Source organism: Micrasema longulum, unplaced genomic scaffold (assembly GCF_059751315.1).
Source record: "Micrasema longulum isolate JH-2025_06_02 unplaced genomic scaffold, ASM5975131v1 h1tg001453l, whole genome shotgun sequence".
Taxonomy (NCBI): domain Eukaryota; kingdom Metazoa; phylum Arthropoda; class Insecta; order Trichoptera; family Brachycentridae; genus Micrasema; species Micrasema longulum.
In genome coordinates this window covers 142,151-154,570 of record NW_028278639.1, presented here as the reverse complement: position 1 = coordinate 154,570, position 12,420 = coordinate 142,151, and the positions used below count along the sequence as shown (strand labels likewise).

The window sequence follows — 12,420 nt, the reverse complement described above, 5'->3', positions numbered from 1 at the left end:
TTGAGTCAGTATTATAAAAAATATTAATAGAAAGATATTTGACGCTTCTCAGGTACGACAAGTCGCACCTACTTAGCGGTGGCGTTGACTTCGCCGTATGCCTCTGGGACTTGTACGCCGGTACGTTGTTGCATCGCTTCTGCGTCCACGCAGGAGAAATACAGCAGCTGTTGGTCCCACCGGACGCGTGTAGCGTGAGTATTTATTTATTTAAAGTTTACATTTGAAGATCGAACTTTGTGGCTGTTCAACTATCACAAATTTGATGGTATTTACGAATTTTGTCACAAAGTCACTTGACAAAGGTGCTCAAGTAGACCGCTTGTACGACTTCAGCTCTTGCTTTAGAAACATCATAAGATTGCCTTCAGTGACATTCTTCTGAGATTTTTCTCGAGCCATCTTATAGATCGAAAGCGGTATGTGCCGTATGGACTCTTATCAATCTGCAGTTTTTCACACCTCCTCGGGAGTGCCCCAGGGATCTAATTTAGGACCAATGTTGCTTACAATATTCATAAATGACATTGGCAATGAAATAAAATTTTACAAATTTTTATTATTTGCTGACAATTTAAAAATTTTCTGTGAAATACAAACTCCTTTGGACTGTTTGAAACTTCAAAACAACATTCAAAATATTATGCAACGGAGTGAACTAAACAAACTGTTCTTCAATGTCTCTTTCCTATTTAATATATTTGATGTATATATTTTGTAATGTAATGAGAATGAATTGGATACTCTGTAATGTTCTCAATGTAAATAAATAAATTAAATGATCTATTTATTTCGACCACTACTTACCGCTAAAGTCATCTACAAGACAATGGCAGAAGCAAGGTTGTACACTTGATAAAACAAACTAAATTAGGCGTCCATTGCCTGACCAAAGATGGAGAAAGATGTTTTATACTGACTTGAATGTATTTTGTATTTTCAGCCCAGAATTCAGAAGTGCATCTGTTCGGTTGCATCTGACCACAGCGTCTGTTTATTGAGTGAGTATTTTTCATTCCATATTTATCTTAGGAATTACAGTATAGCAGTTAGCGCATTGTAACATCACTCATGAAATCCTTGGTATAATTCCCAATTTGATTGTGCAGTATCAATCGGTCACAACCCCAACAAATGAGATGGATTAGGAATGGAGGCCACTAACCTTATCTTCGTTCTTGGTGGAATTGCTGTGGTCCGTCTGGTCACTTGCGAGCGGCATCAACACTAGGGCAGGCCCCCGATCTGGAGCTCAACACTGGTGGTTGGTGGAAACAAAGTTTATGATGCGGCTCACGTTTAACAAAATAAACGCTTGATTTGCGACACGAGGTCTTATTGTGGCGGCTGATCAAAGGATACTGGTGGGCAGCGAACAGTGGTCGCAGGTACAAAGGATGTAGAGGTTGTGACAATATTTGAACAATGCATACCCACATAATACGCAACCACATATAAATACGGGTTTAGAGGTACTGATTAAAAAAATTGCCGGGTGATAAGATTCATTTGAATTATTTCACCTACCAGCCAACGCTTGTTTAATAGTGATACTCAATGGTTATCTCTTTTTTTTAAACCTTTATCAGGAAACCAATCAACCGCAAGCAATGTGAAATTGTAAGAACGCTCTGGCCTTTCCATTTTTTAAGGTTTGACGGAGAGAAAATGTGTGACATTGGCGTCGCGCCACCTGTTCCCTGTGGTGTCCATCAAATGGCGGCCGCTGGATGACTTCATGATCGTGGGATGCTCGGACGGGACGGTTTATGTCTGGCAGATGGACACCGGACATCTCGACAGAGTTCTTCACGGTACGTACGCAGTCTCATTTAAAAAATTTGTGTCATAACAACCTGTGAAGGTAGACATGATAAAATAAAAGATGATTAATAGAAATCAGACAGCATCTGAACTTCCGATATGTACAGAAAAATATGTCCAAATGTCCAGAAGCTGTATTAACCAAGAGAATTGCCCTATTAATGGGTGAATTCTGACTTGCATTAGTGTGCGTGCTTCTAGGTGTATAAAACAGTGCGTGAGATCTCGCTCTAGTACAATTATTGGGAACATACAAACTGATCTTTTTCAGTATATTTGGATTATATCTGTACCTCAGAGGCAGACGGATGCAAATCCAAACGTCAAATGTTCAACCAAAGCCTAAAGAACCTACTTTCTCTTAGTAATTTCTAATAATTTATAGCATTCATTTGTATTTTCAGTATCTTAATACATTGGTTCTTTCATTATAGGACTTACCAATGGACATGATGATAAACTGGATACAAATAACGAAATGTCTTTTCATCAAAATCTGGATTTGCATCCGTCTGCCTCTGAGGTACAGATATATACTTCCAGAAATTAGCTTATAGAAATGTTTCCCAAGAAAAATTTGATGACGAGATTCGAGGGTGTTGTAATCCAGCGTCTCTGCTAGAAATAATGAAGTACACAAGAATGGATAAATATTATTTTCTTTAAGATCTAAGTATTGCAAAAATCGCTTTTGAACCATCTCTATTTCAAGGATGTGGCTTGATTCCGAAGGGATCCCAAATGGAACAGTATCCAGTATGCTGCGGACTAGTGTATCATACAATCTGCGAATTGCAGTAGTGTTATTGAAATATCTAGTCTCAAAGTACAAATCCAAGCATCTATTGTAATCGTACCCCCCGGAGATTCTCTGTTATTAAGTAGAAAGGTGATAGACATTGCGTATTGCAGGTATGGTGGCCGAGGAAGTGGTGTTTGCTTGTGATGAGGTGGCCACGGAATCCGGTCAGGTAGCCGATGCTGGGGACGTGCAAGGGATGGCCAATCCGGCCGTCCATCTCTTCAGGTAATTATTTTATATTAATATATTTCAACTCAGAAACCGCATATTCTATTGGATATGTCTTGCTGTTTTTAGTTCGAAGTCTCCACTTCATTTCGTACGGCACCCAATTTCCTTGCTTTTTAAACATTCCAAATGCTTTTAAGTTCATTTTGACACGCATGAACCTGTGACATTTCAAAGTACATAGTTAGTTTTTATTAAAACTTTAAAAAAAATATTTGTACATTTTTGAGAAACTTCACTGAACAATTAAATGCTCTTAAAAACATTTAATATACCCAATTTCCCATAGCACTGAAGTTCCTCACTCCCCCGAATCTTTTTGTTCACAAGATGATTCGTCGTTTTACAGGGGTCTACGTCACCGTAACCTGTCAGCCATCCGCCACGCAACCCAGCGGGGGCTGCACCAGCTCCAGCAGCTGCAGACCGGCGGGAGGGCTCTCGGGGGGGCCGGCCTGACCATGCGCAACCGCCGCGCGCCCCTGGCCATCCAGCCGCACAAATCCAACCCCAAAGGTAGACCACTATAGAATATCCCCCCTGATCTTAAAGATTAAATAGAAGCTTATTAAAAAGCAAAAAAATCCACTTTCAATGAAATATAAATCTTGGGCATAATTAGCAAGATAAATTATAATGTAATTCTCTTGAATTAAAAAAAAAATCTTGAAGGTAGAGCCATCATCATAACTACCATCAAATGTTAACAAAAAGTGGACTGTAGCGAAAAAAACTAATTTCATTCAGTTTTGTAAAAAGTTGGAAATATTTGAAGAAAGGAAAGGAACACGGAAACGGACCTACCTTTGATATGATGAGGATGTTCTTCAATTTTGGGGACCGGATGATGGAATGCACTATGAATTATATAACGATTTATGATAACTTTTACAACGACGTGCAAAGAATTTTCAGCAATCTTTACATAATTCATATTGAATTTCAACATCCGATTCTCAAAATTGAAGAACATCCTCATCGTATCAAAGGTAGGTCCATATCCATGTTCCTTTCCTTTCTTCAAATATTTCCAACCTTTTACAAATTGTTTTTTTTCGCTACAGTCCGCTTTTGTTAACATTTGGTCCTTCGAACCGGATATAGCACCACACCAGTGAGGACTGAAGCAGCTGCTGACCGGTGGGAGGGCTCTCAGGGGAGTGGGCTTAACACGGCACTTGCACAGCTGTATGGCTTGTATGCAAAATGTTCCTTTTTGGTCTATATATACGGTGTTTCAGGGCCAGTCAGTCTGACCCTAAAACATCCTGTATGTAGAATTGGGTTGTAGTCCTGTGACTAATGTCGCTGAGTTAAGGATCGGTGGTCCAAGGTTTGAAAAGTCCCAGAGGTCCGGAGGGCAGATTACATGGGCCGAATTTTTTAGCACGTTACCTGATAGTTTTATATTATTTTAAATAAACGGACTGTTTTATCAACTCATAATTTAAAAGATGCCAAGTCGTAGGGATTGCCAAGCATCAAGAAGGACATTTGAAGACAATGACAGTGAAGGAATACAGTGTTAGTTCAAGACTGGGACCGCTGCCATGTCTTTCCTTTATGAGTTTTTTTGTTTCAGATCCCGAAAGCCACATTCTTTTCTTCGACATCGAGGGTCTGATTGTCGAACTCCTCAGCGAGGAGTACTCCGCCATGAGTCCAGCGAGCTTGGAGGTAATCATGCACCGTAATATCATCCAGTCTGCAAGTCCCGAGCTTTGTAAATGCCAAATGCCTTCACAACCTCATTCCCCTCTCGAAAACTTCTCTATCAGCCGATTGTTAAAACTCTTGACTGCTCAATTGTTCGTCCTGTCTTGAATATGCCTCTGCGGTCTGGTCTTCTCTTTATGTAAATCGGTCGAGCATCACGCTTAGAAAAGTAGCGTGGATGAGTGAATATTTGTATGCCGATATGGAGTCAACGTTGAATACTTCCATTCTACATAAATGTAGAACTAATATTTATGCATCACAAAAACAGCAACAAACCATCGCGCTGTTCCTCTGTAGGGAAAAGCAAAGAGGATAGTCTATCTTTGCAGACAGACCTCGCTTTCTCTATATTCGTACATCTTCTCATACGACGATTACTCCGACTTTTGACATGTCCGTCTTCAAGTGGCGGCCCCGTGGTGTAGTGGTCAAGACGCTTGACTCACACACAAACAAAAAAGTGAGAACACAAAAAATAATGTGATTTTTCTCAAGCCTGGGTGTTCACCACTGTAATTGGGCCTCCTGGCCTGTTGTGGTGCAAAAAAAAAGTATTTGTTGAATTTGGTCATTCTCAGTCTCCCACGTTTTCTGCATCCATTAACATTCGCATCATAAATCCTTAAGACATTATTTTGCTGTCCATTTGTTCTACGTGTTTGAATAAACGCAGCACCCCTTTCTTGATTTTGTCGATAATTCTTATCTCAGCTTTGCTTAATGTACAGATCTCGACATTAGTGCACCTATCGTTCATAGTTTGACCACACGGAGATCGCATTTTGACAGCATTCATCCTACTTTCATCCTAGTTTTTTTAATCCCACACCTATAAATAAGGGTCAGCACCTGGATTCCATTTTGAACTTCTAATTTGCCACCCGCGACAAACATTTTCTATTATTTATTATGGTGTTTTCGCTACGGGTTACACTTAATAAGACCAATGAATGATATTTGTTTGACTTCCCCCAGGCCGCCGGTCTTCTAACGAGCGCAGAGTACAACAAGGCAGCCGCCCTCACCCAGTCCGCTAGTCCTGACGCAGCTAAAAAGATATCCGGTAAGGTATACCCGAAGACCGAGTGTTTTAATTTTTACATGTATTTTCTCAAGTAACTACCGAAATTAAAAATGGCTACTGTAACACGTCTAGTTATCTTTCAAATGCACGAGGTGTGTTCAGAAAATAACGGAAATTTTCGTCTACATTAATGTTGTCGCCTTCAAAATAGTCCCCATTTGATATTGTGCACTTGTGCCAGCGCTTCTTTCAATCCCCCAAACACTTCTTAAACTCCATCTTCGGTATAGCTTGTGGCTCGTTCAGCGATGCGCTTTTAATGTCATCTGTACTTGTAAAACGACAGCCTTTTAAAGTTCTCTTTATTTTCGGAAATAGGAAATAGTCACACGGAGCCATGTCTGGCGAATATGGAGGCTGGGCATCGTTACACTATTGTTTTTGGCCAAAAATTCACAAACTAGCGATAATGTGTGAGCGGGTGCATTATCGTGGTGCAAAAGCCACGAAGTGTTTTGCCACAAATCCGGGCGTTTTTTTCAGATTGCTTCACGCAAACGGCGTTGAACTTGAAGGTAGTACTCCTTATTGACCATTCGACCTCGTGGCAAGAATTCGTGATGCACTATGCCATTAAAATCGAAGAACACAGTGAGCATCAGCTTGACATTCGAGCGCACTTGTCCAGCCTTTTTCAGTCTTGGCAATCCAGAATGTCTCCACTGGGACGATTGAGCCTTAGTTTCGACGTCATACCCATGTTTCGTCACCTGTTATAACACGTTTCAGTAATTCTGCATCGTCGTTGGCTTCATTTAGTGACACCTGAGCAACTTCCATTCACCGCTGTTTTTGTTCAAAATTCAACAATTTTCGAACGAATTTTGCTGCCACGCATTTCATACCCAAAACATTCGAAAAAAATTCACAGCATTAGCCAATCGATATGCCAACATCATCAGCGACTTCTCTGATTGTGATTCGGCGATCGTTCATAACCATTTCATTATCTTTTTCCACATTTTCATCAGTTGTTAATGTGCTGGGGCGTCCGGGCCGTTCGTCATCTTCAACGTCTTTACGGCCACCTTGGAAACGCTTATACCACTCGTGAACTCTTGTTTTACTCATAGCAGACTCACCATAGGCCATTGTTAACATTTCACACACTTTGTTACACTTTATTTCATTTTTTACACAACATTTGATGCAGATTCTTTGATCCAATTTTTTAACAAACGAAAATCGCCGAGCTCATAAAAACACAGCTAACCTTTGCGGCTGTCACAGACAAAGTAAACAATGAATACAGCTGAAAATTTTAGCATACTTCAGGGGCATGTATACCAACATAATAAATATAAAAAATTAACAATCGGACTCTCCAAACCTGCGAAATTTCAAAATCCCCGTTATTTTTTTAACACACCTTGTATTTATTAATTACCAATACGGCAAGCCAATATTTATTTGGTTTATAATCAATGAAAAATAATATTTAAAGTACAGAAATATTCATATAAATAAAGACACTACTTATTTTCATCAATTACATGTAAATACTAATAAAATACACTTTGAAATAAAATTAACAATGTGAATTATTTAAATTAATTATTGTAAAAATTCATTCATAAATATAAAATACATCTCATTTACACACATAAACGCTAATAAAATATACATTTATATAAAACTATCCTTGTAAATGATCAAAATTAAATTTTTGTAAAAATTCATTCGTCAATGTAAAAATGCATTTGACAATCCGGTGTCAAAAATGCCAATCTCCACGTTTTTAATACTGTTGCAATCTGCACATTCTTGACATTGGATTGAAGAAGGACACATTATTCTTGAACTAATCTATATTGAATATTTTTGGGTCCTTTGGTATGACCATTAGGAACACAAATCTGATATTACTCAAACAGAACTTTCCAATTTACCGTTAAAAATCTGATCATTTTTCAAATTAGTGCCTCAAATACAAATGTTTTTATTAGGTTGTGCCTACATGACGAGTTTAGTCCAGTGCGGCTTAGAATAAATATTTTTTATTGTATTGATTCTATGTGAAAATTGTATTTTAATCTATGTACGTTTTCCAATGCTTCCCCCTCAAGACTTTTTTGGCCGCGTAAAGGACAAAGCCGGCGACATGGAGAGAATCCTCAAGGAAAAAGATAAACATGGTTTGTTACGACAGTCAAAATAATTGGATTTTGATTCGCTTTTCAACCTGCTTTTGTTTTGTTTTTTTGAGTTTTTTACTAGCATACGACCAATTTTTTTTCCTGTGTTCTTGTACGCCGCAGGACTGGACCACAGAACTGAACCACGTGGACTTTGATAGAAAGTGAACGAAGATAGACAAGTTCCTCTACATTCATACATCTTCTTATGCACGCGTGCCGATTATTCAGACTCTCGACATGTCCGTCTTCGAGTGTTTGTTGAACTTGGTCATGCCTTGTCTTTCTCTTTTTGGCCTCGTGGTTCACCTACCATGCAAGAGGTCTCGGGTTCAATTCCCGATGTGGTTGATATGAAATATTTATTAAAAATAGTGTTTTTACACTAGAATATTTCTTAGTCCCTGGACTGGTAACTAAAGCGTAAGACTGATCATCTTACTTTCATGTAACAAAATGATCAAGATACGCTGCGATTGGTGTACCAATGCAGTGCCCTATGCACCATTAGGTGCGAAAAGGGAATGATGATGATGTCTTTCTCGGTCTTCCTCTATTTCCGCATCCATAAACATTCGCACTGTAAATATTTTTAGCTGTTCTTCGCCATCCATTCGCTCTACATTTTCAAACCGACGCAGAGCTTCTTTCTCGATTTTATCGATAATGCCTATCTCAGCCTTACATAATGTATGGATCTCGACATTTGTGCAGCTATCGTACACAATGTCACCACACATTCGCCTGAGAGATCGTATTTCGACATCATCATCCCTGTTCTTCCAAGTCCATACTTCGCTCCCATACATGAGGGTCGGGACCGGTACTCCATTATGAACTGCTACTTTTGCCTCTCCCGACAAACACGTATTTGCCAAGGTTGATTCAACAATGTTTTGAGTATGTCCAAATGCTTGCAAACTGGCTGGTTTTTCTCTCTAGGGAGTTGTTCATATTTAAATTTGTCGCAACAGAGAGGGAAAACATAACAAAAAAAGGGAATATGGGAGTCTAAGCATTTACAGGGCTTATGACCTGTCATTGGTTGGTTTAAGTGTAACATTCACCATTCTGTCTATGTTTGAACATCCACATTTCCTCAACTCTTCCATCTGTTGACTTCCAAGGTTGATTTAAGTGGACCGTTCACTCTGTTCCCTCCTTTCAATATTTTTCTCAGTCATTCCATCCCGGACGAAGATAGACGCTTTATATATTCGAACAGAGATGAAGAATATTTAAGAGAAGGATATATGGAAGTCTAGGCATTTACTGGGCTTATGGGCTAATTGTGCCCACTACTAGACTGCAAAAAATGAATAATTCTTTTGCCTCAAACTGCATACGATTCTACAACAAGGTATCTCTTGAAATTCAGCTTTTGCCAACAAAAAAAAATAAAGATTAAGTCAAGCACAGGCTGTTTGGAAAGAGCTACTATAGAGTCGAAGAATATTTGCAGGTCAAGACAGTTTAGCATTAAATTCGTGTTTATTGATTTTAGTTTGTCTATTTAATTGTGTTGTTGATTCAAATTTATTCATTTGTTTTGTTTAATTTACTAATTGTCAAATTTTATTACACTAAAACCTCGTTTTTACGTTCCTCAATTTTACGTTTTCCCGCTTTTTACGCAGAAACGTTTAGGTCCTATTTTTTTTCAAACATTCTCATTAAAAAAACCCACCAAATAACGTTTTTTACGTTTTTCATAACCCCGGTTTTACGTTGAATTTTTTTCGAAACTCATTCGATCCGTCAAAAGACCGAGCCGCGCGCCGCCGCGTTTGCCCAAAATGGTGAATAAAATCAAGGTAAATAAAAAAATGTCTAAATTGTTGTCTCAAACTAAATTCAAAGAAGGTGCAGTGTAATTGATCATTTTCATTCAGTGTCTGATTTTGACATTTTACTAAATTGTGACATACGGTTAACGCGTGAAGTAATAAATTACGATGCAGAAATTTAAAAATTTGGTAATAGAAATATTATTTGAAGTTATAAACATAATTTGGAAAGAAGATTGTTTCAACAGTTATCATAAAAGTGTGAAAAAGTTTTACCGCGATGTAAATGACAGTTGTAATTCTGTAGTGCCATGCTAAAAAAAGTGATACCATATAAATAAAATTTCCCAATATTTAAGGAAAAAATCATTGTATGCATTTTACGCAAGTTCAAATATTTATTTTCGTGTTTTTATAGTTAAGTACCTACATAAAATAATTTAAACATGTTTTTTTTTATTTCAATAAAAAAAATACACTGTGGTATTGATTGAAAAAATACATATTTTTAGAAATTAAATCGTAGGTAAATATTAATAATCCCCAATTATGACCGTTTTTATAATTTTTCTGCAGTTTTTCATTTCCTCACTTTAGCGTTTTCCTCAGTTTTACACTTTTTTGCTGCTCCCTTGAAAAACGTAAAACAGGGGCTTTCCTGAATATAGTTATAATTTATTTACGTTTATAAGTTATTCAATGAATCCTATGTAAAGAATATACTAAACTAAACTATGATCCTAACACAAATCGAAATTTTGTTATTGTCAATAGAGCCAATTACGAATTTTCGCTTTTTTTTACACTATAATTTTTCATAGTCCCTGGATAGGCACCTGAAGCGTAAAACTAATCATCTTACCTTCACATAATATTTTTTTTATCAAGATACGCTGCGATTGGTATGTGGGGTTCATAGTCCATAATCAATGACACACACGTGCTTAAACGTTTCACCTAAAATAGTGTAAGGACCGAAGAAAGCAATGTCATCATTTTCTATAGAATCCAATACAACATAATAATGCAACTCTAACAGTATTGCACATGAAATCGGGGGCATCGTTCTGCAGTACATTCACATCGTCCCTACCACGAAGAAATAAACTACAAAGGAATATAATCCATAAAGAGACCAAAGGTCGGCCCAACGAGTTCAGTTCACTTCAGTCCAGCTCGACGACGTCACTCAGTTCCAGCATGTAGTTCAAGTGCAGTCTCTTCAACCCATCATCGCCGCTACGCTCGCGCTACAAAACCGAGTGCTGTATCTTACTCGCCGTGTAATAAATACGCATTAAACAGCAACCTCGTGTCTTCTGTTAATCTCTAACTGGGGTAGGAGCTCCACCCCTTAACTGCGTAAATCCTACAGGTGTACCAATGCAGTGCCCTGTGCGCCATTAGATGCGGAAAAGGAATGATGATGATGTTGATATCATTAGATGCGTAAGATGAAAAAGGAAATCGAAGGGAAATAAGTCCGGCTCGTGGTATCCTCGTCGGCGTGTTCACCAACGATCTGAGAAGTTGGCCAAGAGTACGAAGGACTCAAGCTAGGGTTTCCTAGGACAGCGGTGCCCGTATTTTAACGGCCGTAGTGAACGGTGATGCGGTGGATAACCGTCGCAACGTCGACTAGAGAGTGGTTTCCTAGTGAAACGGTGTTAAATGGTGTTGATAACACCGTTTTCCTAGGAAACCACACTCTAGTCACCGTTACGACGGTTATCCACCGCATCACCGTTCACTACGGCCACCGCTGTCCTAGGAAACCCTAACTTTACAGCTTAATGACGCAGACAGACACGATTTGCACTGTACCCTTGATTTGGAAGCTTTTACACGCTTTTTGCAAATTCTACTTTTGTTTGAGTTTTCGCTAAAAATTATTAAAATTTCAAAATTTGGCAAATTAATTTTTGTTACAATACCGCTTTGTTTTTTTTTTCTTTTTATTATTTCAGCTGTGAATAAGCGTGTTGTGGTTGTTTATATATTTTCTGATATTAGTTTTGTTCTTATTTTGTTCTCCATGTTTTTATGAGTGCATCTTTAAGTGGTGCAGAGATGCCGCATAATATTGTTCTTTCAAATTGACAACATTTTAACAATCTAAATAATTACTCTTCCATTCAATGCAGGCCCGGTTGTCCACAATAAATGGTAACACACAAACATGATTTAACAATGCTTGAGTATGTCCAAATGCTTGCAGACTGGCTGGATTTCCTCCCTAGGGTAGTTGTTCATATTTAAATTTATTTCAACAGTGAAGGAAAACATTTTTGAGAAGGGAATATGGAAGTCTAGGCATTTAAAGGGCTTATGACCTGTCATTGGCTGGTTTGAGTGGCCACTTTACACTCTGTGTAACATTCACCATTCTGCCCATGTTTGAGCATCCACATTTCCTCAACTCTTCTGAATGCTACGCACTAAAGTTGCATACAAAAGTTTGATATATCACAAATCCCAATATCTTGGAAGCTAAATGACTCGCATTGACTTTATTTAGTATTAATGGTTCTCTGTTTATTTGTAGGTTTTATCGCCAAAGTAAAGGAGGGCGCCGAGAATGTCCAAACCAAACTCCAGGCCAAAGCGGAGATCATCGGCTTGAAGGGAGCTCACTCGGATTCAGGCAGACGTAAGTTTTTAAATATTTTTTTTATTTACTCTTCTGTCTCTTTTTGTACACATGTTGCAATGGCGTCATTTTTATTACTAGCTGTATTTAGACATTTTTTATTCAAGTGAGCCGTATCACTAGAGCCCGCCCAGGGCACTGCAGGCACTGCAACAAACCTTGCTAGAATGAACCTTTCTGTAATTTCTATA

At 38.3% G+C, this 12,420-nt stretch overlaps 1 protein-coding gene across 5 annotated transcripts in view; it reads left to right on the top strand.

The window, feature by feature from the left end:
• Rbcn-3B (WD repeat-containing protein Rbcn-3B) overlaps window positions 1-12,420 on the top strand; it is a 97,013-nt gene that overhangs the window by 32,662 nt on the left and 51,931 nt on the right. For 4 of the 5 annotated variants that reach the window (XM_088235820.1, XM_088235821.1, XM_088235818.1 and 1 more), the window contains 9 exons: window positions 53-194; window positions 944-1,001; window positions 1,653-1,814; window positions 2,737-2,851; window positions 3,204-3,370; window positions 4,437-4,531; window positions 5,549-5,636; window positions 7,724-7,792; window positions 12,125-12,229. In XM_088235820.1, the coding sequence (XP_088091946.1) occupies window positions 53-194; window positions 944-1,001; window positions 1,653-1,814; window positions 2,737-2,851; window positions 3,204-3,370; window positions 4,437-4,531; window positions 5,549-5,636; window positions 7,724-7,792; window positions 12,125-12,229 (1,001 nt within the window). The remainder of the gene's footprint in view (window positions 1-52; window positions 195-943; window positions 1,002-1,652; window positions 1,815-2,736; window positions 2,852-3,203; window positions 3,371-4,436; window positions 4,532-5,548; window positions 5,637-7,723; window positions 7,793-12,124; window positions 12,230-12,420) is intronic. The other variant, XM_088235822.1, reaches the window with a different exon arrangement.